Source organism: Patiria miniata, unplaced genomic scaffold (assembly GCF_015706575.1).
Source record: "Patiria miniata isolate m_02_andy unplaced genomic scaffold, ASM1570657v1 HiC_scaffold_5, whole genome shotgun sequence".
Lineage (NCBI taxonomy): Eukaryota > Metazoa > Echinodermata > Asteroidea > Valvatida > Asterinidae > Patiria > Patiria miniata.
Window position 1 is genome coordinate 27,594,882 of NW_024037072.1, and position 25,767 is coordinate 27,620,648.

At 40.3% G+C, this 25,767-nt stretch overlaps 3 protein-coding genes across 4 annotated transcripts; 1 reads left to right on the forward strand and 2 right to left on the reverse strand.

Moving 5' to 3' along the window:
• Positions 1-1,580: 1,580 nt before the first annotated feature.
• LOC119740512 (trans-L-3-hydroxyproline dehydratase-like) lies at positions 1,581-6,242 on the reverse strand. The gene is given in 4 exon segments (XM_038215849.1): positions 1,581-2,380; positions 2,383-2,518; positions 4,131-4,429; positions 5,639-6,242. Coding segments are annotated over 4 exon segments (1,074 nt in total). The 5' UTR covers positions 6,153-6,242; the 3' UTR covers positions 1,581-2,255.
• A 2,453-nt stretch (positions 6,243-8,695) lies between these two features.
• Positions 8,696-16,502, reverse strand: LOC119741154 (28S ribosomal protein S10, mitochondrial-like). Of its 2 annotated transcripts, none has more exons than XM_038216850.1 (8): positions 16,397-16,502; positions 13,702-13,790; positions 12,747-12,793; positions 11,942-12,039; positions 11,535-11,674; positions 10,450-10,558; positions 9,582-9,671; positions 8,696-8,956 (listed from the first exon to the last, which is right to left on the reverse strand). In XM_038216850.1, exons 1-8 carry the CDS (start codon positions 16,463-16,465, stop codon positions 8,822-8,824), a joined length of 777 nt encoding a protein of 258 aa, XP_038072778.1. In that variant the 5' UTR covers positions 16,466-16,502; the 3' UTR covers positions 8,696-8,821. The 2 variants fall into 2 exon arrangements, with proteins under 2 accessions (XP_038072778.1, XP_038072779.1); XM_038216851.1 differs by having other exon boundaries at positions 13,702-13,766; positions 16,397-16,486.
• Positions 16,503-16,652: 150 nt separating this feature from the next.
• On the forward strand, positions 16,653-24,915 carry LOC119741155 (dynein light chain 1, axonemal-like). Its single transcript, XM_038216852.1, has 8 exons — positions 16,653-16,834; positions 17,575-17,613; positions 18,198-18,325; positions 19,656-19,711; positions 20,791-20,846; positions 21,317-21,406; positions 22,469-22,646; positions 23,757-24,915. Exons 1-8 carry the CDS (start codon positions 16,832-16,834, stop codon positions 23,801-23,803), a joined length of 597 nt encoding a protein of 198 aa, XP_038072780.1. The 5' UTR covers positions 16,653-16,831; the 3' UTR covers positions 23,804-24,915.
• The last annotated feature ends 852 nt before the right edge of the window (positions 24,916-25,767 follow it).

Here is a 25,767-nt window from a genome sequence, read left to right on the forward strand (position 1 = left end):
GTAAGTCTCATTTATGATATGTATTGTTGTTTGTGAAAAGTGGTATTCTTTCGAACGCCACTGGCAATGAGAAGCATTGTTGTTTGTGAAAAGTGTGACTGTGAGTTTGTGAGTACGGGGAGGGTTGTACGGGGAGGGTTGTGGTTGTACGGGGAGGGTTGTACTTACGGGGGGAGGCCTCGGACATCGAGAGTTTGGCCGTGGGTTAACTTACTAGGCTTAATGTGGCCAATTTACTGCATGACCTCCATAAATACAGGCCTCACTTGGAACATGTACCCGAACATGTTTGTAGAACTTTGCCAACTCTTGATTTCACAATTGGGCTTTGTTTGTAAATTGTAGTTTATTTTTGGATTTTGCTTTAGTTTGTTTTAGGCCTAGGCTATCTTTGTGGTAATCTTAGAACACGGCAAATCATACGTAAAACTTCCTTTAAAGAAATGACTTTCATACTCATAAGTCATAGGCAAAACAAAATTAATTTACTGCGAATCAAAGACCAATAACCAACTTAATAAAGAAACCCTCAAATCAAAATTAAAGACGTGATCAAGTTCAAACCTCAGGCCAAATACCAAAAAATACAGGCAAAGACTAAAACCTGAAACCAACACAGTTAGAATAGTGGATCTTAGAGAATACACTCTGGCAGAAAATCAAATGACTTGACAACAGACATGAACCCAAGCAGGATAAAGAGCTATTGTTAGCCGATGTATTTTTTTTACAAGTTTTCTTCACCTTAATTAGTCGTTATTCTTTTCTTTCTAACTCATTTACACAGGACTCTCGATGACCCCCCCATCACATGACCAGCTCCAACCATGCTCCAAGCATGCTCCAGTGCATGCTTCACAGTTTTGTAATAAATACATTTAACATGTGGTGCTTGACATAATTATGAAGTGCTCCAATATGTCCTTTCTTTTAGTTTTACTCTCTTCTGCAAATAAAAGTGTTACAATACTTTGCTGTACAACCCCATCACCATAATAAAAACACCAACTGCTATAATGACATTAACTTCTACTTTAATAAGAAACACCCCCTTCACCATAACAAATATAAATTGTTGCCCACTTCCCCGGAAATATAATATGTGACCATTCACAGGTGTAACATAAATAGGCATGGGTGTTGCAAAAAAAAAAAAAAAAAAAAAAGAGGCGCGAAGTCATAGTGGTGTGAATTTAATGGGTTGGGGGGGGGGGGCAAAATGTCCCTGCCCCCCTTCTAAAACTGATAAATCGAGAATGTGTTGATAAAAACAGGATTTTTTTGGGCCAAAATATGTTTTGCCCCCTCTAGAAAAAATCCTGGCGACGCCCACACAATATCCAACCCCCACCCCCACTGGCTGCCCCCTCCTCTCCTCTGTAGTGAGAACGATGGATACGATGTTGTATAGGCCAAGATCAAACCGCGTTTCATCTAAATAACCTATTTGTACAGTTGGTGTATACGTCCTTAATGGTTTGGCACCTTGACAAATCAATGTTCAAATTGACTGGACAATATTCTAGCACAACATTATTTATGAGCTTTATATAATGAGACATCGCATGAGACAATCGGTCGGCAATAAATACTTAATTTCATTCAACTGTTGACAGCAAGACCTTCCTAATCGGCGCGCAATTTAAAACAACATTTAAACGGTATGAATCCCAGCACAAACATAAACCTCCGCAATATCAGTGATTTCAATATCACCATCTCCCCTCTATAACAAAAACCATTTCTCCCCGTCCCTGGAAATATTTCTCCCCATCCCCGGAAATATTGGTGACATGGTTGACGGGTTTTACGGAAATTGGGCGTTTCGACTAGCACCCTTCACCCTAGCTAGCCCCTTCCCCTATATTGACAATATGTCCTGGACCCTCGCACAATCTCCGCAGGAAACATTATGTGCGCGCACGTTGCTAAACGCAAATACAACTTAGGCGAGACTGATGGCGAGTCCAAATAGGCTCGCGTGCAGCAGAGGGTCTGATTCTTTATTTGACTTAACAGTTGCTTGGAGTTATTAGAGTTTAAATTATCGAGATTTCATTGTATACAGTAATTATTACGAAACAGTCAACTCCACCCATCTAGCGGGTGCCGCGCAAAGCGCGGCATCCCGCTAGTCTGAATTACTTGGCCACGGCTGATAATGGCACACCGCTATGGGGAGTGGCCTCAGCCACTTCCATAGCTGCATGTAAACTGCAAGCCGGCGGCCTTATAGCCTCCATTGTGTTCTTGATCTACCTGAGTAAAAACCCACATCCAACTGGGTCGTCGTCCTCCACAGTAAAGGTTGCCTCCCCAGTGTAGTTTGCTCTTCCTGCGACTTCCACAATGACTGCGTCTACGGAGCCACATTTGTCGTCTTGATGGCCTTACCGGTGAACCGGGTACCGGTGACGCCGCTTTCAAAACTACGGCTCTGCTGAAGGGCTATCAGGCCTCTGGCATGCTGCAGGGCAATGCGGGCTGTCACACCAGACCCACAGGGGCTGCGATCCACCTGCGAGAGGCGTTACAGAGCAGGGAGTAAATCTTGTGTGACAATTCCAAATATAGTTCCACAAACTGTATCAATAACTGAAGAGTACTATTTTGATATTGGACTTGATGCCTCAAACTTGGCTGCTGAAATAGGAATTCATCTTTTCCTTGATGAAATTTCTGAGAATGTTGTTGGCATATGGGCAATTCTGTAAAATCCAACATACATTCGACCAAATGATGTACGAAATTACCAGTTTGTTAAGGAGGCGATGTACCTCAGTTTGGTGTGTAATTGTTTTCTACTCTTTAGACGTCACATATTAGTGAAGTATCACACTTATTTGCGTGAGGGGAGGGCAGAGTTGTAATGACTCGAGTCAATGACTCGACTCAAGTCCGACTCGAGTCACATTTTTTGGCGACTCGACTCGACTCGACTCGAGTCCCGACGGGTAAATGACTCGACTCGAGTCACTGCGAGCAAATGACTCGACTCGACTCCAGTCCCTCATCAGAATGACTCGACTCGACTCGAGGAAGGCTAATAAGACTCGAGTCCCAAAAATAAAAGCAAAACTTATTTGCGAAAAATATTTGCAAGACAGTAAGTAATAAGCCAACTTGTGCATTGTCCAAGAACATGAATTAAGGGCTTGGTCCAAACGTTTCATACTTTAGCATAAAAAAAGTTGTAACTTGAATACTTGATATAGGCCTATTTTTTTCTCAGAAAGTAGAACTGCATAGGATCTGGGATACGGTCATGACGGTCAATGTCAAATGTGGTGTCACCACATGTAGTAGCCCGAATTTCAAATAAAAAAACAAAAGAAAATGACTTTCTCTCTTGTGTTTGTTGCTTGTTATTGTATTTATTGTATAGTGTTCAAATATTTGTGAATCAAATTGACTCGAGCTAAATAGTTGACTCGACTCAACTCGACTCGACCACACACTGCGACTCGACTCGACTCGACTCGACCTTGTTGACCTAATGACTCGACTCGACTTGAGTCACTTCTTTAAAATGACTCGACTCGAGTCACAAAAATCAGTGACTCGTTACAACTCTGGGGGAGGGGGGCTTGAGGTTACAATGGGGGGGGGGGGGGCGCCCAACAAATTTCATCCGTCCTGAAAGGTAGACAGGGTTTTTTCACCGGACAACTGCCCTCCGTAAAATCAACTAGTGAGGGGGGAGGGGCCGGGGGCTGGACACCATCTTCCCATAGGGGCGCTGTTCAAAATGTATCTCATGGCAACATTACACAATAACTACAGCTATTCGCTTTCCAAGGGACGTTACAATAAACATCCATTTGCAAAAAGTTTGGGTAAAAAATATGCACAAAATCGCAGAAAAAAAGGACTTTATGTTCTTCCAGCTAATCATGGTAACTCATATAGCAGTGCTTTCTCAGGATGACAAATTTTCAGTGGGGGGCGACTGGGGGGCGCGAACTTTTTATGGGGGGCTGCTTCAGATGCACTAATTTGTGTTCCTCTGTAGCTCAAACCATGCAGGATGGATCATTAAGACACTTTACAACGGATGTCAAGTGCAAATTTGAAAAGTGGAATATTTCAGGCAAACGCTTTGTGGCTCAATGAAAAGCATGTATTATTACCGCTGCATCAGCAAAGACGCATATATTAGCAGTAGGCTGGTCACTCCATGCATCCTGCCCGTCAGTCACAATGACACCATACAAGAAGTCCAGGTCATTCCCGTCGCTGTCAGGATGCTTGATGGGAACCTGGGCCTTGACAGCATTGCTGACGGCAGTAGCAGCCTTCACGATATCCTGGACACCACTCTTCCTGACATCTAGACCAAACTCTTGCGCCGAGATGAAGGCGTAGAAGGCACCGCCATAACCGATGTCAACTTTGAGTTTGCCGTATCCCTCCACATTCACTTCAGTATCTAAGAAAAATTAAGTGTCAAAAGGATGTTGGATTAGCTCAGAGCAGTGAATTTATGAAGGCAGGCCTTCCAACTCTCACAGTGTGAGACTCCCGCATTTCAGGTTATTCTTACGCTCTTATGCCCACACAGGATTTCTCACACTAAAAAAAAAAAATTAATAATTGATTTCAAACTCAAAAATGACGTTAAGGCCTAAATGATGATCTTTTGTTCAAACAATTGGTAAATGTGGTCAGATATTGCCTCAGATGGCACAAAGCGTCTAGAATCCAAAATTTTCCAGGGCCCTTGAGTGGGACCTGAACCCTAGGCCGCTAGGATTTCGCGCCACCGCTCGCAATAGTTCTGATCAAGCTCCATCGAATTCTCACTCTCAGCTCTCACTCAAGTTTGCAGCCCTGTGAAGGAGTATTCTGAAACAGGTGCAGGAGGTGCTTCAAGTCAATCGATGCTCTATCATTTGCATGCAACTCTTAATTTCAGCACTCCCGAGTCCAGACACAAGAAACATCTGGTTTCAAGAAAATCATTCGAAGAACAAGATAGGGATATTTTAGAAGTGTCTGGATGTCCATGCCCACCTATTGTGCTTACCTTTCAGTACAATTGGATGGTGGAGGTACAAAGGGTCAGCACAATTGCAGAACACCTGGCATACCGGCACCTCAACTATCCACCTCATACTAGTCACGGTTGATTGCCAGTGCGCACGCGTCATGCTCCATTGCACTCCCACTCTGCAGGCTTGTATGCAGGGGTGGGGTGGTGGAGTCCTGGCATGGTGGGGGGGTGGGGTGGTGGGGTGGGGGGGGGGGGGGGGGGGGGGGGGGGGGGCGGGGGTTGGCGTTGGGGGGGGGGGTCAGGGTGGGGGGGGGATCGGACGATTTTTTATTTGATTGGGTTTTTTTTGGGGGAGGGGTATTAGTTTTCATGTTGCACTTGCAGGATGTTCTGCAAAACTACCAGGGGTCAGAAGGAATTAAGAACATGCCGAACAAAGACACCAAGTGCATTAAAACATTTCGCAAATAATGCTAAATCTGACAGATTATCAGAAATATGTAATACCCCCTGCCTCCACCTCACCCCCCCCCCCCCCCCCACCACCTACCCTTGCAAAGATTAGAATGCAACATGCAAGTTTATTTATTTTCAAGAAATCAACAGAATTTAGGCATAGGCCCATAGGCCTACTTCATCATTTACCAAGTGCAAACGCAAATGCAGGCACGCTGTGGAATCTCACTTGACCGGTCTTCTTCCTCTCCTCGTCGTACTCCACGAATGCCTTGACCAGACCACAAGGACACTGCACGCCTACCTCGGTCTCTGGATGCTTTGGCACAACCACCCCATGATCTACAGCATATCTGCCCAGGGCAATGACTCCGTGACCACACATTGTGCTGTAGCCCTCATTGTGGGTAAACAGTACGGCGAGATCGGCGCCCGGTACGTCAGGTTCTACCAGGATCGCCCCGTACATATCGTAGTGGCCTCGCGGTTCAAACATCAACATTTTGCGAAGGTGGTCCAACTTTTCTCGCGCAAACCGACGCTTTTCTAAGATAGTTTTCCCCTCGAATTCTGGGTAGCCCGATACTACGACTCGAAGAGGCTCACCAGCGGTGTGCATTTCGATAGTTCTCAATTTAATTTCGTTGGAAAGTGATTTTACCTCCGGAGCTGAAGACATCTTGCTTGGACGATCGTAGTACATAAAACTACGCGCGTGGCGGATATGGGTATGGCGCGCTCAAGGTACATGGCCGTGGCGGCACGTGGCCGACTGGTGTGCTCAAATGTGTATCCTTGTGACGTGGAGACACGCACACAATAGGGAACAAAACATTGTCGGTCTCCACAAGGCAATTTCTATGGATGAATAGGTCTCCACAAGGCTTTCACGAAATAGATATATGGATTTTACTCAAAAACAAGGAATTTCCAAGGTGGGTTGATCCGTCGCAAATGGAAGAGTTTTAGAAAAGGGATTATATAAGTCCGAATTTCAGCCAAGGAAATTAATAAGGGAATAAATGTGTGCTCTGGAGGTTTTTATCACTCTGTTTAATACCACTTAGAGTCTGGGTGCTGATAATTACCCGAGCCGGAGGCGAGGGTAATTATCAGCACCCAGACTCTAAGTGGTATTAAACAGAGTGATAAATACCGACGGAGTACATATTTATTCCCATTCATAAATACCTTTTCGGTAAAAAAAAATCATATAATTCGTTCAAAACATCCCGATTTTGTTCAACAAATTCACTTTATGCTTTTTGAATCATCCCTCCTGCAAAATAATGGAGTGTTCAGCTGGCGAGTAAGATGAAAACAACCCTTTTATGGAGATTGACGCGCGCGTATCATGTTCTATGCGATGTCGCGCAGAACGCACCTGGCGCGTTGCGTTTTGAATTTAGAACTATAAAATTCTAACTCCCTGGTAGTGTTGCGCATGCCTACGTGAGGATTGTGAACGTTCAACCAATGAAACGATAAGAGGCACTGGATTTTTAGGAGTCCACATTTTATTGTGACACTGGAAAAGTGTTTAAGACCAGCTAGCCATGTCTTTATCATCCGTTTAATACCGGCCATGTGACAGGCTCTCGACCAATAGGAATGGCTAAACTGTCTGAGGTATTTATGAATTCTGGTTAAAATAAGAGCATTTTGAAACTTCACTTTCAAAATTGAAAACTTTACTACACGAAAACAAAGAAATGTCTCCACAATGTTACACATTATTTTGAGAGTGTGGTCGTGGCTGGTGGGCGTGGCAACCGCGAGGCCATCTTATCTCCCATTCTCGCATCATTTCTAATGGTCACTATTTTTCTTATTTTTTTTTTACAACATTGAAGCACGCACTCGTACGTAAAGGATGTCAAAAATACATTCCTCAATCCTCCGCCAAGGAGCGGAGGCAACATCTCTTGCAACCCCTGTTTTGGGTGTGCCCCCCCCCCCCTTAAACAAATTCCTGGATCCTCGCCTGATTGGTCTCCCAGATCAAGCGAATGGCTCATTGCCTCAAAAATAAATATTGATTTAATCGGTAGGGACCCCTACTTATCCAAACGAACAATTCTGTTGAATCTGTACTCAAAAGAATTAATTATATTGGCTTGTACATCTTACAGGTGTAAAAACTATGAGTTTATTTGTTCATACCAATTCCGTTTATTCATTATACCTTGCACAAGCGTACCCCCCCCCCCCCCAATTATTTGTAAAGAGTGGCCTTTTTGTTTAAGAATGCCCTTTTTTCGGAACAAGTGCCCTTATTTAAAAAGAAGTGGTGCCCTTTTAGTGGCATGTGCTGTTTTGGGTGCCTTTTACTGAATTTCACACACATATCGCCCTTAAAAGCACTATTTATTGGCCGTTTGTGTGCATAATTGTCATTTTTGAACAGCGCCCCCATCGACAGATGGTACCAGCCCCCCCCCCCCCTTGATTTTACGGAGGCCATGTGTCTGGAGAAAAAAACCTGTGTACATTTCACCACGAGTGCCCTTTTCAAAAATTTGTTACCCCCCCCCAATAAAAATGACCGTTCTACGCCAATGCCTTGTGTATACCCTTGATGTTTACTTCCAATGGAAAATGTCAGTGCCAAAGACAAAGAATCAAAGGTGGGGGGGGGGGGAAGAATCTGTATCCACAGCAGAGGTGATTCTGGACTGCAAGTGTTGGGAAGCGGGCTTCAAGTTAAGATATTCCAATGGACCTTTTAGCTTTTCTTAGCTTTTCCAAATCCTTATAATTTTGTGTTTAATGATACACATCTGCCACATAGTAAAAATGCACACAGGCAATTGCAGTCCCAAAATCCCATTCCATTTTGTAACTACAACCCCAATTCTGATACAGATCCATACCAAACTTTAAGTAAAATACCCTACAAAACCTCTCTCACATTCTTACTTTCAGTTCCATAATGCTATAGGTACAACTCGGTACAAAGAAAGAACGAATGGCTTTTTCCACCAATGCAGCTAACATCAAAGCCGCTGTCACAACTTAGAAGCCAACAAATGTAACAATGGGAAGTGAAAGTTCTTGTGTACATCTTTCTGCACAGACCATAGGTGAATCCAGGAGAGGAAGACGAATGAACACCGCCCCCCCCCCCCCCTCCGCCCCCACCCCCAAACCGGGGCATATAGAAAATGACACATTGAAAAAGCCGCCAAGCCCCCAGTTAAGGCAGCCAACCCCCCCCCCCCCACACCCGGTACCCCCACCCCCCAACCCGCTCCCCCCACCAAATGGTACTCAGGATCCAAAAGTATTATGCACTTCCGTCTGTCATTTCAAATGTTTTTGATCCAAGTTGAGAGCATTTAGTTTATCTTCTTTCCAGCATCATTCCTTAGTCTATCTGAGATGTTCATCTTCTTCATCTTCTGATGAGGAGGAAGAGGAAGAGGATGATGCAGATGTTGATGAGGATGACTCGTTACCTTCCTCTGGGGGAGACTTGAGATGATCAGGCATCTTTCCCAGAGCACTCTGAAATTGTACACAAAGTAGCAGGGATGTAGTCGAGTCTATCATAAGTCCATCACAAGTTCATCACAAGTCCAATCAGATATAAATCACAAGTCCAGTCACAAGAAACAATGGAGGAACAATAACAAAGGAATGCCTTTGTGCAAGCTCATGGGCTTGCAGGGACTTGCAGGGACTTGTGATGGACTCAACTTCATCCCTGCAAAGCAGCAGATAATTAACTCCAGGAAAAAGATAAACCAAATACTAGTTTGCCAGACGAAGCAATAAATTACACAAATTTTACAATACAATGCTTCAAGAAACAACCAAGTCAATTTAGAAAACTGTTGCAATGCATCTCTAGTATACCCAAAAAAAATTGGAAACTCAGTTCTTCAGAAGCTGCCAAGTACATAATGGTCGTTGCTTAATTTCTATGAAAGACACTACAGTTATGATGGACAATAGAAAATAATGAAATTTTAAGAAAATGAGGACACAATGAAATGGTTGTTCTATCCACATTGCATCTACTATTGCCCATATTCACAGGAACTTTCAGTGTAAATAATAAATCCATCTTGTTTTTCCCAAAACTGTTTCCTTAAATTGGTGAAAATGACATTTGATAAACATGTAGTACCTTTGTTACTTTCAGAGCAACTCCTTCTGGGAGATGTCTCTCTACATATTCCAAGAAAACATCCGCCGAGCTCCCAGTTACGTGCTTCAACTAGACAAATGAAGAAAATAAAAGTAATATGTCACAATAAGACTAAACATCTACAGACATGACTCTGAACCTTGAAAGTTAAAAAGTTAGCCTAAAAGAAATCTTGTACCCTTGTTAATTTTCAAATGTACATATGATTTTGGTATTTCATCTGGGTGCATATTTTATTCATTCATAAAAAAAAACTTTGAAAGAAAATAATTGACAACTTAGCATGTTTTTTTAGGTTAAAGGGAATGTACATCATTGGCGCTTTTGCTGTAATTTTCAGAAATGAACTATTTTGAGGGGTTAGTATAATAGATCAAATATTGTTACACTGACATGTTTAAAGTTTTGTGTTCGAAAATGAAGGAAAAACCAAGAAAAACAAAAATGTTCAAGTAGTCTGGTTCCCTGACTCCACTAAAGATGAAATGGATCAATTTATAGATGCCGGAAATTGTAAGGTAATGGAACCAGTCTATAGCCTGCACCCATTCATGAACATGTAACCAATAGCAAACAAAATTTGGACTGAAAAAAATTGGTAAATTTGGAGCAGTAGTTGAAAAATAGTTAGGTTTTTCCAACGGTGGTCGGCCGACCATGGTTGGAAATTTATACAAAATACCACTTTTCTTGAAAATGACTTCACACCTGGTGCCATAATTTTACAGGATGCTTTAGACTGTCATTTTAACATCCTAGTAAGGGATTTCGTTAAAAAAATGGTGGTTTTGTTTTTCGATGTTTGCAAATGTTGTATATTCCCTTTAAGAATCAAGTGAATGTTTACCTCAATAATTCTAAAGTGTGTTCTCATCTCATACTGTACTCTGTGCTTCTTGTAGATGTGTCTGGATTTCAATAAAGTTAACCGTTGGATCTTCCTCAGTGGTTTGGATCTGGGCAAAAAAAACATTAAAAGAAAAAGCGTGTCTTTATTAATATTACAATTTCATACAAATGGATCAAGGATTTTAGTAGAGCTTTGTCCATAAAATGTGATACTTCAGAAATATTTTAATTTGCATCAGCATTATGTAATTTTTTTTTATTTATTTATTTATTGTTTTTGGGGGGGTGCAGTACCCAAACCATACCATGCATGATTATGTTGGTGTTATTATTAAGAAGGGACAAGCAATTCGGGCAATTCACAATGCAGTGCGCCACCAATAGTTTGCCATGGAGAGTCAACTTTTCAATTTTACCGTCGACAAAATATGGCCCATTTGAATGAGTGTCAGTAGACAACTTGAGCTATTATGTTATAGATAGGGGCATAGCGTTCTGCCGCCTTACAAAAATCACCATATTGATACAAAGAATATAAAAGGGCAAACATATACTCTAATCATACGCTTACAAAACTACTGACCGGAAAAAACGAACAATTTCAAATGTCCCGTGCTGCGAATTTGTCGACCATCTCCCACAATGCACTGGGCAAAAAGAACTCTCCGTGGCAAACTATGGTGGTGCTCTGCATTGTGAATCGCCCGAATTCTTAGAATTCCTCAAAAATATCACATTTCAAGAAATTACCAAACCCACCACATTTGCAGATATAAAACTTGCAGGTTTTTCTATGTCCATAAGTGAAGACGCCAATAGGTAGTGTATGGAAACCACCACTTCAGTATTATTTAAAAGAACTCCCAACCTTGGCAAGTAACATAAAATACTAAGGGGCTTCTTTTTGAAAAGTATGAGACTGCTCTCTTGATTGCACATACAGTTTTGCAGAAAACTTCTTTTTTTTCCAAACATTTTTCTTTTAATTGCAATAAATTATAAACAAAAAATACAAGCAAAGAGTGGGAATCGTCCACACCTAAGGCTGATCACTTTTTCAAAGAAAGTTCAAACGATGCTTACATGCTCTGCACTGTAACCCCTAGCTCCTTGGCTGCCATGGAAACAAACGCCTCATAGCTGTCCAGTACGGCCTCGTCGTGACCTTTGACATTTAACTCAATGGATTTGTACAACGTGTCCAATTCTTCTTCTTCTTTGTCCTTCATTAAACAAACAGAAAAGGTGGGTCATGTAACAGCACCACAGGCAAGTTGGATAACAAGTAAGACTTGCACAACTGTAGTCTTTTACTAACAAATTTGTTTCACTCTTAGCAAAGCAACTTGTCTTCATAAAAATTTAAATCCAATGTTTGTTTTTTTAAACGGACCAAACCTCAATGAGCTCATTAGCAACCAGAAATCAGTCACAAGCAGTTAACATTATGTGACGTTATTAGAAAAAAACTTGATTTTAGCACAACATACCTCACTAATGGTGCTTTCTGATGCCTTCTGGTGTGTTGGTGTACTTAAGGCTCGATGGAAAGTCTGACAATAGCTTCCAGGCAAAGGCAGATTGTTTACTGTGTTAAAAATAAGAACAAAATGCATTTTCACTGTTTGTATGTAATGTGAACTTCTAAAAAAAAACTAGCGAGAGATTACACTTGAATGGATGTCCGTTAAGTATCGTTAATGATTAACCGCATATCCTAACATTAGGCAAGATAATTTTAATCAAACTATATGCACAAATGTATGTCAAGGATAGCCACAGACAACTGTACAAATGCACACTTTCTCAGAATAGCTGGAAGGGACCAAATCCAAATATTAACACATGGTTCCAGAAAGATAAATATTTACCAATCATTAACCCAAACTCCCTAGGATAATTTACTAGGAACCGTACCCATCCAGGCAAATTCCAACACCCACATGGGAAATCGTACACACACAATGTTGAACTTAGTTTCTGGAGGTATGCCAAACCCAATGTAAAAGACCATCAGTTTAGGGGTACTGTACCCATTCTGACAGATTTCAACAACACCTGCCGTTGGACTTTGATGGGTTGAGTTCGGTTAGGGTTAAGTTTGTAAACAATTTTACATTTCTGTGGTACCATATGGCATGTAAATATCCAGAAAATAATTATCAACCTACAAAGGCTTGTTGCTCAAGAAGTATTGGGTAGCTTATAGCACGTTACTGATTTAACAAACTCTGTATCAGGGTTTAGTTAAATAAATGTATAAAATCATAACATTTAACACAAGATTCCACTTACAGTGAGACTTTTGTCCTGTACAGTACAGTCTGCTGTGCAGTGTTGAGCTACATGATAAATGAACAAAGATAAGACAAAATTGTGAAATGTGTCCATGCTCATTATTTTATAGATGAGGCAAAATTGTATTAACATTGTATCATTTTAAAACAAATATGTATTCTTTTACCTTTAATTTATCACTTGAAATGTTACTTAACATAAACAGATTTTAAAAATATGGAAAGATTTCCATATACGAAGTTCACTAATTTTCCTCTGTATTGACTAACAAGCCCCCAGATAGCAATTTCATGTCATCAAAGTCAATTTGAGCAGTGAGAAAATACAAGCATTTTCTTAGAAAACACTTAGAATTTTTCAGTCCACTCTCATAGGGTTTTACACAGGGTGTTGAGTGAACTTCGTATATGGAAATCTTTCCAAAAATATATTTGATTTTAAACATTAAATGTTGAAGCTGTAGCATCCTGCATGCTCTTCATTCCAAAATTGTACGCAAGGTTTTGCCCTTCGCTGACATGATAAAAAACATTGCATACTCAGTATTGTCTGAGGGCTTGTGAGATTAAATCACATGCTTACTTGGGTAGGACTTGAACCCACGAGCATCAATGTATACAAACTTTTATAGGTCTCTCTCAAATGACGTCACTTCTTACAGATTGCCACGTGCATTGACATTTAGGGCGTCAAATTTTCGTGATGTGCATAGGCTGACCTGTACTTCGATGAAATTTCATGCAACATGCGCACGTGTTTAAAACATTTCGCACACTACCAACACACGCACCTGATGATGTTGAATACGCAGTTGTAATTTTAAATATGGCATACTATGTGAGAGATCTATACCTATCACAATGTAATAATTTTTTTTTCATAACAAAATGTAGATTCCTTCTGTAAGTTGTTTTCTGGGGAAATTCATCACATGCACATTTTTGGGTTGTACCTTAGGTTATTTTGGAAGAAGTTGCACCATGTGGAAAGTCCCAGTACCAATGCTGGATGACAGCTCTTGGTAAATTGGAGAAGTCCCACCTACATGTGTAGGAAGGAAAACAAAGCAATCAAGTTATCAACAGAATGGTTCTTGGACTTAAATTTTAAAAAAGGGGAGTGGGCAATTGATAGGTGTGTAAAAAATAATCATAGAAAGATCACTTTTAGTTGCACAAGTGTGCACTGTTTCTGCAAAATCAAACACCCAATACTCATTGTGCGTCAATTTTTTATTTCATTTATGCATCGGTAAGGCCAAAAAAAATAATAGTTCTGCTTCCGGTTTCCCTACCTACCCTATTCTGACAGCCCCTTCCCTAATTTTTTTTATTGGAAAAATGAGAAAAAAACACCCAAAACCATCACTTTATACCTTTTACCCTTGACGCCTCCATATCATCGTACACAAAAAAAAAATTAGTAAAAAAAATTTCCTACCTACCTACCCTATTTTCGAAATTCATGTAATCGGAAGCAGAACTATTTTTGGGGTTTTTTTTGGCCTAATGAATTAAAACGCAGATATTCAAAAAAAAATTCACAAGTATGGATAAGCCTTACTTCCAATTCTGCTTGAGTGAACTTGCACAATGGATAGTGGGAAGAAAAATAGACACATGTAAAAATGGTTACACCTCTATGTTCTGACACCCCTATGTTCCGACTGCACATATTCCTATTCCTAACCCTAACCGGGAGTAACACAATCTAGGTTGTCGGAACATAGGGGTGTCGGAACACAGAGCAGTCACCGTAAAAATGATACATTGCCCCTTCTTTTCCTTAAAAGTGCTTTGTAGCTAGGCCTACTCTGTAAAATCACCAACATTAAAGAACTTACTGATGCTGATAGGCCGCAATTTACGATAAAGTCCATGTGCCCAGCAGGCTACATTGTGTATGCGAGTTAGTAATTTAAAGGTCTGATGACGTGAATGTTTCTTAGGAATATATATTTTGCAACTTTCTACTCCCCTTAAGTTAAAATATATGAACATTATTTGACATCCCTTTTTGGTTAATTTCATTGAAAAGTGTGTTTCCTTTTTAAAATGTAATTTCGTGTTGGAATTTAGAACGTGTGAAAAAGAACCTGGAAATTACTCGAAATATAGACATCTGAAAAGGGGAGACAAATTTTCTATCGCTTTAAAGAGGGTGAGTGTGCTTCTAAAGCGTAAATACACTACAAACAAAGTCTAAATGTGAACATTTGGACATGGTCGCCCGACCATGTCCAAATGTTAAAAAAGCGATCCGTAGAGGCCTAGTTACTCGGACTACGTAAATAAAGGCCACACTTGCAACATGTCCAAATGTTAAAAAAGCAATCCGTAGAGACCTAGTTACTCGGACTATTATTTACGGAGGTAGTCCAATAAATTGGCCATATTTATGAGGCTAATTTAGGCCCAACGGAGAAATATCCAAAATTTTGGCAACTGTTTGTGATGCTGAAACTGCAACTTTGAGATCTTTGCCTGAAATAACATCACACTTTGCTCATGAATATGGAAATTCACATTAGCATAAAACAGGGGTGTGAGTGACCACTGATAAAAATAGCTGAAACAGCTGAAAAAAGGTGTAAAAAAAGTTGAACTTTGGAAATCTCCTATACTTTTGTACGCAGCCAGCCAGTGAGGAAAAAAAGCTGAAATCCAAAACAAAAAAAGCTGAAAATAAATCAGCTTTAAAGCTGAGATTTCACACCCCTGATTAAAGTGTTAAAAAAATAAAACTATTACTGCATAAACCAAAAAGGCACCCAAATTTCCTTGGCTTGAATTTGAAATTATGAAAAATCAAAAGAGGAATGAATGGTAAACAAGGGGGTCAGACAAGTCGACCGTTGAGACAACTCGACTCGGGACAAGTCGACCGTTGAGACAACTCGACCGTTGAGACAACTCGACCGTATGTGCGATAAATGGAAAGACAAGTCGACCGTTGAGACAAGTCGCCTCGCATGTTTTTGGGCCTAGTTTTGGGGATAGTACCGGGGATTTTGACGGCGGCTGATCGCCGTTTGGGAGTTATGACACGTAACAGAGCAGAGCCGATATAGCGCAGCGTGATTGTCCGTGCACATCGTTCGTTTTTGCCGGGCCTGTGCGCGCATCTCCGGTCAACCGCGTGGCCGTACCGTGCACGTGCCGTGCACGTTAGCTGTCTCAACGGTCGAGTTGTCCCGAGTCGAGTTGTCTCAACGGTCGACTTGTCTCAACGGTCGAGTTGTCTCAACGGTCGACTTGTCCCGAGTCGAGTTGTCTCAACGGTCGACTTGTCTGACATTCAGTAAACAAACACTGTCAGTGGTCACTGACAACGGTGAATTTTCAAGTATTGCATTACAAAAAATACATTGCATGAGCCCTTTAATTAATAATTACCCGGTATTGTCTATGACAAGTCTAACAACATAATTACACGGGGCGCAGCGCCAGGCAATGTGTGGAACTTGAAGTGGGGCGAAATGGATAGAATGGGGCAAACAAATACCGACAACATGTCTTAGACTCTTAACAAACTATACAAATTGTAAATGGTAATGACACTATTCAGTGAAAAACTAACACATTTTACTCATAAACATGTCAACTTCATTCAGCTTACAACTACAACTAAAAAGCCTATTGCAATACCTGATGAAATATGCGCGAAGTTTTCCGCAAACTACAAAACACATTCAGTGCACTCATGGAGGCCGCCATTTTGACTGGCAAGACATTTTAAAAATACATTTTGTAATATACCGTTCGCAAATAAATTTATACACAAAAGAACAATAATATTTTTTAATTCGATACTTTTAAAATAATTGTATTCATCTTTAATGCTGTAATTGCATATGGACATTTTAGAGATATGATGCATCACACATAACAACTGAACGAGGATGCTGCGGTCTCCATAGCGCCGAGGCTAGGTAGGTCATTACGTGATTTACCGATGTCTGATGCTGAAAAATAAGGCTTAACAATAACAATTTTGTCATAAAAAGGATGGCATGTCTCTGAAGAATTATTAAAGAAGTTTATATTTTAGAATTCTAGAAGAGGATCGAAGTAAAAGACAAAATGGCAAGTACAATGAGACAAGTTTTGCTTACTAAATTATGCTCGATGGCTGACTGTCTGTGCGGCAAAAAATGTGCGGTGCCGTGGGCCGGCTTGCCACCGGGGGGGGGGGGGGGGGGGGGGTGCATCTTCCATTCGTAAAAAAAAAGGGTGTGCAAAATAGTGATAATAGAAATAGGCCTACCCCTTTTTAAAGTTTTTAATTCCACATTTAACTGCATTTAGTGAGAAGAAAGGTGATGTGACAATCGAGCATGATTGATGGTGATTTGAGGTCGGTTCGTGTTGTGGGCGAAAAGATGCGAGCCGAGAAAGATGGTTGCGCAATTATTAGTCGGCACGAATTTGGGGCATTGTACGATATACAAAACATGTATCGTGTGCACGCTTCTGTCCACGAAGGGAATGAAATACATGTATGTCCCAACATTGGGGGCGCCACCCCTTCTTTTCCACCCCCCCCCCCTCCCCCCTTCCCCTATTTCACAAAAACTGCAACTCCCCGATTTCTCTTTTTGGTGAAATTTGCCTCTAGTCCTATTTTTTCCATTGTTCACAAAACAGCATTTGGAAAGCTTCAGGACAAATTCATATCACTCAATTTGAATTACTGCCTTGAATCAATGTTACACAAGAAATGTTTGATATGAAGTACATGTAGGTAGGCCTACAGACATTTTGACAATTAAAAAAATGTGACAATTGGTTTAACATGATACACATTCTCTTATTATTTTATACAGTCAAAGGGAACAACAATAAAGGATGCTCTTGCAAGATGGGTGAGTTGACATTAACCCTTTGTGTTAGATCTTGTAAATGTACCATGAGAGAGTGTTGGACCTTTCATTCATTAATACACAAATGATTTATGATTTAAATGAAAACCATTGTAAACAATAGTTGTGTTTGACACCAAAGGCACAAGTTTTAGTCTGAAAGAGGGAAGAGAGGCCTGAATTTTTGTGGTTGAAATGTTTGTTTGTTGGATTTTTTAAACCAAAAAATATATTTTTAACCTAAGAAGAGCGTGGTGGGCAAGGACTATTTCAATATCTAAGGAGAACAATACCTGAAATTCTATGTTTTACTTACAGATGCCAAAGCACACAAAAACAGATTAATCTCAACGGCTACGCTGAATAAGCGTGGTGGGCAAGGACTATTTCATTATCTATGGAGAACAATACCTGAAATTCTATGTTTTACTTACAGATGCCAAAGCACAAAAAAAAAAGATTAATCTCAACGGCTACGCTGAATAAGACTTTTCCACAATCCACGGGTTGCTGTTTTGTCAATTTAACCATTTGATAATGGAAATTATGTGAACATCCCATATTGTGTGATATTGAAATCCACGCAGGCAGAGAAGGAGAAGCAAGAGCAGGGATGTGAGGTCAAAGTCAGCGAGGCCAAAGTGGTCAAGTTGTACTTCCAAATCCCTCCCATTGAGAAGATGGATGCCTCACTCTCAACGCTCACCAGTTGCGAGTAAGTAGTGGCTGAGACTGAAATTGTCTCAGGGGTTCATATTCTGTGCTAGTCCGAAAATTTGGGACTCTCCATACTGTGTATGAGAGTCCCAAAACTTAAGGCATTGAAAACATGCAAAACAAGAAAATAGACTGGCACCTAAAACAACCAGTCCAACACAGCTTCAGTACTGCATCAATCAACCAAAATTTAAGAAACATGTGGCATGAACCGGGAACTAGTCTCAATTTACTACACATTTCTCCATAGTCAAGCCACCAGACTATTGACACTGAAAGAAGAGGTCAGTCTTTTCAAATAGTTGGATCCTGGTTGGACATGTACCAGTCTAGTATTTAGCCCCATTTTGAAATCACTTGACTTCCCTCTCATGTGCAAAATATTGAAGAAAAGTCTCCTTTAAAAATTGAATTGAGTCTGCAAACTTGTTTGGTGAAATACTGAGGACATTTTCTTTGCCCTAGTGGATTTTTTGGAGAAATTTGCTGGCTAAACTGTGAGTAAAGTGGGCCTGATTTAGTTTTGCACGTTTCAGAGCACTCCAGAGCCCTGTCTGATTCTGTGCTTGCAGTCACTAGTATTGATATTACCTCATTTTGGAACTGTACAAGATTAAAAAAAAAAAAAAGCTGTATCCTCTCTCTCTGTGATGCAGCTTGCTATTTTATCGGGTTTGTAGCATTGCTGATGTTGCTTGGATTGTGCCCTTAGGGGTGATCTCTGGCTACATGGCATGTTCAGGGTTATGGCTTCTGACTAGAGCCCCTTGAACAGAGACATTGACAAAATGGGGAACCACCAACATAGGGCTGGATAGCTCAGTTGGTAGAGCACCGGGGCGGCAATTCAAAGGTTGCAGGTTCAAGCCCTGTGCAATTTTCTTTGTTCAACTTAAAAACAAAAATCGAATTGTTTTCCAAATGTCTTACATGTAGGAATAGGATTAGGGCTCAAATTGAAAATGTTTTTGTCTGTTGGTGAATACGCTGGTTTAAGCTTGGAGTATTTATAACCTCTTGTGGATCTTGGATTTGGAATTTTTCTTGACATAACTGGGGTCATTTTCTAAGTCCTTCCGAGCGTGTTAACTTGCTTAAAAATCACCTAACAAAAAGAAAAGGATAACCAGCCAAAATTGAATTGATTTAATACTGCTTGGCCTATGACAGAAATGTTTGTGCAGTAGTTTCTGTCCAGCAACTCCATGAAATTGGACCTAGAACAAAGACTGAATCCAGGTCCATATATCATCTTAAAACCCAATACCACAAATTCCAATAACATGTTACAGTGTGTAGTTCCTAATGCATGGATGTTGTCTTTGCAGGAAGTTGTCCTTGTCAACCAACTGCATAGAAAAGATAGCCAACCTGAATGGTTTGAGTAAGTACAGCTGCAGTCTCTTTCTTTATTTGGCTGTGGAACCTGGTGTCATTGTAAGAATGGTCAATTTTACCAGACAGTTCCTGAAGTTTGTTGATTTCTGTTCAGGGCCCTGTCTGTAACTTTGGTTTAGACTGAAAATTATGAAAAGTGTCCACTGTCGGGGTTTTGTTCAGAACTAGTAAAGTTCCAGGTTACTCCAGCTTATTTAGAAAAAAAACCCCAAAAAGACTTACAAAAATCCAAAGTGTATGATTGAAATCTTGAAGCAGGAACCTCAGTTAAATGCCATGTATGTTTGTGTGTATAGACGATGTGACATTTGTTTTAATTGGATATTGTAGTCACGTGATGCCAAATTTCAGCAAATGGTTCTCTTCTGCACTGCATAATGTACATGAATATGTCTTGAAATATGAATGGTTTAAAAGCCTTGGCATTTACTGTTTAAAGGTACAGTCCATCATTTGAAATTTTGTGCTCAAAATCTGAAGAAGGGTGCTGAACAACTAACCCGATGAAGTTTCAGCTCAGCTTCGGCTGTATATTACGAGAAAAACAACATTCTAGGATCTTGATTTTTAATCAAAAGTTGCTGAATCATGTTTTGAATTGGGCCTGAATTCAGCGTCCGAGACACGTTCTCACTGAGCCGATTGCAGCTACACGATGTCGCGCACTGATCCGACGAATTATAGCAACCACGCGCGCGTGTGCGTTGTGTCAATGCTGGCACGGGCTTTGCCGAATAAAAAAAACGAACTAATAACGGAAATCGTTGGAAAGGCCTTCTTTCGTGGATTTTTTCAAAATGACAGCATGCCAGAAAGAGTAATTTCACAGGGAGTTTAGTTCCCTTACTATCTTTCATCCAAGTATGTTTTCAACAATAATTACGTCAGATACTTTTTGGATAGCTGCAAATGATGGACTGTAGCTTTAATGCCAAGTAACATGCAAAAGATGCTTAAATGTTTGGGTTGCCCGGCAGTTGCCTACAATGACGTCACAGGGCACATGGTCTGTAGGGGATGTCTGTCACTCACACCTGATAATGCATCAATTATCTTTCTTTGCAGAACACTTGAAGATTTTGTCTTTGGGGAGAAATTATATCAAGAATCTGAACGGACTGGTGAGTTGATATAGCAAAGCCTGCTATCACAGGGTTCCCAGCCACTTTGGAAATCAGGGAAAACCTTGAAAATAAGTTTCCATTTTTCCAGTCAGGGGAAACTCAAGAAATGTGGGGAAAACACTAAAAATCAGGGAAAACTCAGGGAATTTGACCGTGACCCACAAGGGAAAGGTTTTTGCCAGTTTGGTGTATGAGCATCTTGTGTCGTGTGTCCAAGTTGTGTTCATTGACTGACTGGCTATGGTGGTTTTATAGTCTTCATAAATGCAGTGTGAATATTACAAACCTCACCAGACAAAAACAGTTGGCTGTGCTACACCACCCTTGGCATTTTGGAAATTTGTCGGGGACATATCAGGGAAAACTTGGGTAATTTGTTTTCATAAAGTGCTGAGTACGTTGACTGAGTCAACCGTAGAATATACATGTATTAATTGTTAGTATTCCGATTGATATCCTTTTGGTAGGAAGCAGTGGCTGAGACACTTGAGGAGCTCTGGATCTCCTACAACCAAATCGAGAAGCTCAAAGCGCTACAAGCACTCAAGAAACTAAAGGTACATCCCAAATCTACATTTTATTTCCCATTGTTTCTCAGGATTTGTGTCATTGTTTCCCATTAAGTTGTCTGTGTTAAGTTGTCACCGCGTTGTCTATCTCAAAGGTTCAAAGAAAGGTGGAAGGATATCAAGTGCGAGTGCACAATAAGCTCTAGCCATGTTGCAAGAAGTCTTGCATGAAATCAATCAATTTTTCAGCCAGAGCTGGAAAATGCGACGCCGAAAAATGCGACGCCGATATGGAACACCATAGTTTTTGTCAATTTTTGAGACAGACAGATCGACCGACCACCAAGTGACATGTAGAAGCTCCTGCCAGAGCTTAAAAAAATATTCATCCTAACAAAATGCACGTTCAGTTTAATGGTGCTCTGCTGTCTTAATTGTTGGATTGGAAGGTTGTTCAATTTCAACAAATTCTTGGCCCCCAAGAAAGGCAAACAAAATTTACCAAAGGGTTTTTGGATTGACTTTTTGTATCAACTCAAGACAGACTTTGCTTAAAGGGAAGATACAACATTTGCAAACATCAAAAAACGAAATGATCACATTATCATGAAATATCTTACTGGATTGCTTGGGAATGACAGTCCACAGCATCCTGTAAAATCGAGGCTCCTGGTGTGCTGACATTTTCAAGAAAACTTGTATTTTTCCAATGCGGGTCGGCCAACCAGCGTTGGAGAAAACTGACTTGTTTTCATAAAGGGCTCCTAATTTTTTATATTTAGTTATTCCCCATTTTCTTTGCAGTTGATTACACACTTGTGAAGGGGTACAAGCCTGCTAGACTGATTCTCTGACCTTACAATTCCCCAAAGTCTATAAATTGCTCCGTTGCATCTTGCTTGGGGTCAGGGAACCAGACTACAAAAACATGGTTGGTTTTCTTGGATTTTCCAGCATCTCCGAGCCCAAAACGTGAAGCAACTCAGTTCAACAACATTTGCTATTTCATCCTAACCCTCCAAATCCATTTATTTCTGAAAAAATGCAGCAAAAGCAAATGTTGTACATTCCCTTTAATACTTTCACCCCCACTGTTCTCATCCATGGCAGGTCCTGTACATGTCCAACAACAGTGTGAAGGACTGGGGCGAGTTTGACAAACTGCAAAGCCTGGGCAATCTGGTGGAGTTACTGATGGTGAACAACCCTCTAGAGGAGAAACACTCAGCGGAAGGGGACTGGAGAGACCGAGCCACCAAGATACTGCCCAACCTGAAAAAGCTTGACGGTAAGAACTGGGGGATCGTAGGGAGGATATATATACCTTTGTCACACACCTCATATATATTTATATTAAGTATAATGCACTTCCTTCATTTGTCGGTGTTCACATACTTAATCACCTGAACTGGTCATTAGTAGGGAAGTAGTACCCCAAGACTAGTTCCTTGACTCTCACCATGCAAAAGTTGTGATACACAAGTGAGGTTCCAATTTTTTTTTTTAGCCAGAGGCCTTTGTTGCGCGGCAATGTCACAGATGCACATGTCCACAAATCGTCACCGTTTTGACGAAGTGACACATCCGTCCAAAACCGAGATTTTCTGAAATCTGAGATTTTTGGATATTCTAACATTTTACGATGTCCTCTACATGATTACCAAATTTCGAGACACAACATTCCATCGTTCGTTAATTACTCTAATTGCACAATGTGTTGAAAGTGCTACACACTAAGTTTTTCGTTTTGACGAAGTGACGGATCTCTATGTGTCACTTAGTCTCATTAATTTTACACGTGTGCTATATTTAGAAATATGAAGCCTCCACGATTTGCGTTTTGACGAAGTGACGCATCTGCGTTCTAAAATGTATCAATGTAATATACGCGCACGCGCTTTGTACAAACATATGCCTCATTTTTGTGGAGAAATAGATTTTCCGTTTTGACGAAGTGACGGATATCTTTAGTAATTAATATCTTCTAATTAAACACGATTTTATGAACAGAGAGAATTGTTTTTGGCTATTTAACTCCTTGGCTACTGTCTCAGTTATATATTTTTCAATTCTGGGGGAAAGATATGTACACAAAAATGCTAATTGAAAAATCCACCAACTTCAAACGCAATTTTTTTAAAACTCGGTTTTGCATCTGTGTGCACAAATGTGTCACTTCGTCAAAACGGTGACGAAATATGCGATATGTCATACAATTTTTTCGTCCATCTTGTTCAGGCACAGTTGTGAGGTGAAATACCTATGCAGCATTTTATGTTTCATATGTGTAAACATGCTTCATCGATATGAACGTTTTTATAGAAATCTGCGATGTCTGTCGAACGACAGTCATGTACATTTGTATTAATTGGCCTTCATGCTCTTTTCATTGTGACAGGTGAACCAGTGATCAAACCGGATGATGAGGAGGAACAGGAAGACTAGTCAGCCACCTGGCGACTCTGGATATATCCCATCTGTCTTATCACATGTCCCAGCTGTCTCTAGCTGAGCCAGCAATCTCTCGTCTGTCTTCATTCATCATGTGATCACCACTCGCACTCACAAGGACGTCGGTGTCTGTCATGTGTAGGTGCTGGCCTTTATGTTGCAGGTGAAGCAGTGCACGTGTGCTATCAAACTCCCCTCTGCTTGTGTTGTGATATCTTTGCCAATTTTGGTACTTTCACTCAGCATTCACTGGCAACATCGATATGGATTGTTTCTTCACACTCATTGTGGTTTGGTTCACACATTTATGGAAAAGGTCAGGCAGGATATTTTGTCATAGGAACTGAAACAGTCTGTTTAATCATTTTTAATAAAGCCTGTTGATAATTTATTTCTCTGTTTAGTTCCTCCAGTTTCTCTGTCCTGAAACTTTTTGACCTCAAGACTTGTTGCATGTAAGTGTATATATGTACTGACATCAAGTAGGGTGCAGAAATCCCTTGGAACTGTCAAAATGTAAGCCTTTGTACATATCAGTACGTAGCACAGTCAGTAAATTTGTGTACAGCAGAGGTATTTTAATTGTTCTTTCTACTTGTTTATAAAAAAAATAAAGCCGGCTTTTCTATCACACTTAGCCATTGCAATATTGGAAGAGATTTGGAGTTTCGTACTACTCAAGAAGCTCATCAGTTAAAATGTCCACAAATTGTTGTCAGTGTATATTATTGAAGAAATACTGTGTGACCGAGTTACTTTCTTAGTTTCTCCAAATTACCACAAACGATTATGTGTTGCTAAATGCATTCCTTGGTTTGAAAAGACATTTTACTCTAGATAATTTGTTGGGGGGGGGGGGTTGCCACCCAACAGAATCCAACTCTAGTTACTGCTACTAATATGCATTGTTACAGCAGTTTGTTACATCATGACTGTAAATCAGTACTTACATACAAGAGCTCAGACGACTCTACTTGTCACTTCTTTTAATTTTGTTTAAACTGTATGTAAGCTTGGCAGTTCTTTACTGTATGTCGTTTCACATGTCTGTGGCATAGTTTGGATGCTATACAGGGTGGATAAAAAAAAAACCAAAACCGAGATATTATTGCTAATTGGAACAGAAGTAGGGCACATGTGAATCAAAGGGAGATATCCTCTGTTAGGGTTGAATCTCCTCTTTAAAATGACACCCTGATCATGTCCTTACATTCACGGTTGACTGAGCAGTGACCAATTTTATGAAAGGGTCCATTTACACATGCTTGCCCACTTTTCAATTGTGGTTTTCGCGTTGTCATTTGTCACAGAGTGAATGGCTATGGTTGCCAATCAAGGCAGGTGGGGGGAAAAGAGATTTCACCATGAAAAGTGGCGCAAGTCTCTCAATAGACCCTTTCATAAAATTGGTCACTGCTCAGTCAACCATAAATGTAAGGACATGATCAGGGTGTCATTTTAAAGAGGAGATTCAACCCTAACAGAGGATATCTCCCTTTAATTCACATGTGCACTACTTTTATTACAATTAGCAATAATAATTACCCACCCTGTATAATGAGTCTCTTTTTTTCACTTGTAAACTCCACGTACTAAAGTCTGAACTTTCTGTGAAGTTTCAAGGGCTGTAGGCACTTGTCGAAATTGTGAAGCAAGACATGTAAATTAAAAAAAAAATCAATCCGTCCTTTTTCTGCTCAATATTTGTATTTGTAAATATGTAACTTAAGATTGGACTTGTACTCAAATAACATTTTTCCTGTTAGTTTTAGCATTGTTCATTTGAATTAAGTTTACCTTAATTATTGTGATTTATTGGAAGGCCTGCATATACAATGGACGTGTATTTGTATTACAATAAAATACAGTTGTGTTTTCATCAAACGGAAGTGTTCAAATTGTTTCTGTTGGGCCAAAAAAAAAATATTCGGTCTCTGGTCAGACCAAAGTTCCGGAAT

Excerpts from the sequence above, each read along its gene's own strand:
- LOC119741155 (XM_038216852.1), top strand. Across the intron at positions 18,326-19,655 it reads TCAACGCTCACCAGTTGCGA|GAAGTTGTCCTTGTCAACCA; the intron begins GTAAGTAGTGGC and ends TTGTCTTTGCAG. Across the intron at positions 22,647-23,756 it reads CAACCTGAAAAAGCTTGACG|GTGAACCAGTGATCAAACCG; the intron begins GTAAGAACTGGG and ends TCATTGTGACAG.
- LOC119741154 (XM_038216850.1), bottom strand. The coding sequence starts at position 16,465 with ATGGCGGCCTCCATGAGTGCACTGAATGTGTTTTGTAGTTTGCGGAAA. Across the intron at positions 13,791-16,396 it reads CTTCGCGCATATTTCATCAG|GTGGGACTTCTCCAATTTAC; the intron begins GTATTGCAATAG and ends CTACACATGTAG. Across the intron at positions 12,040-12,746 it reads TACAGGACAAAAGTCTCACT|TAAACAATCTGCCTTTGCCT; the intron begins GTAAGTGGAATC and ends TTTTTAACACAG.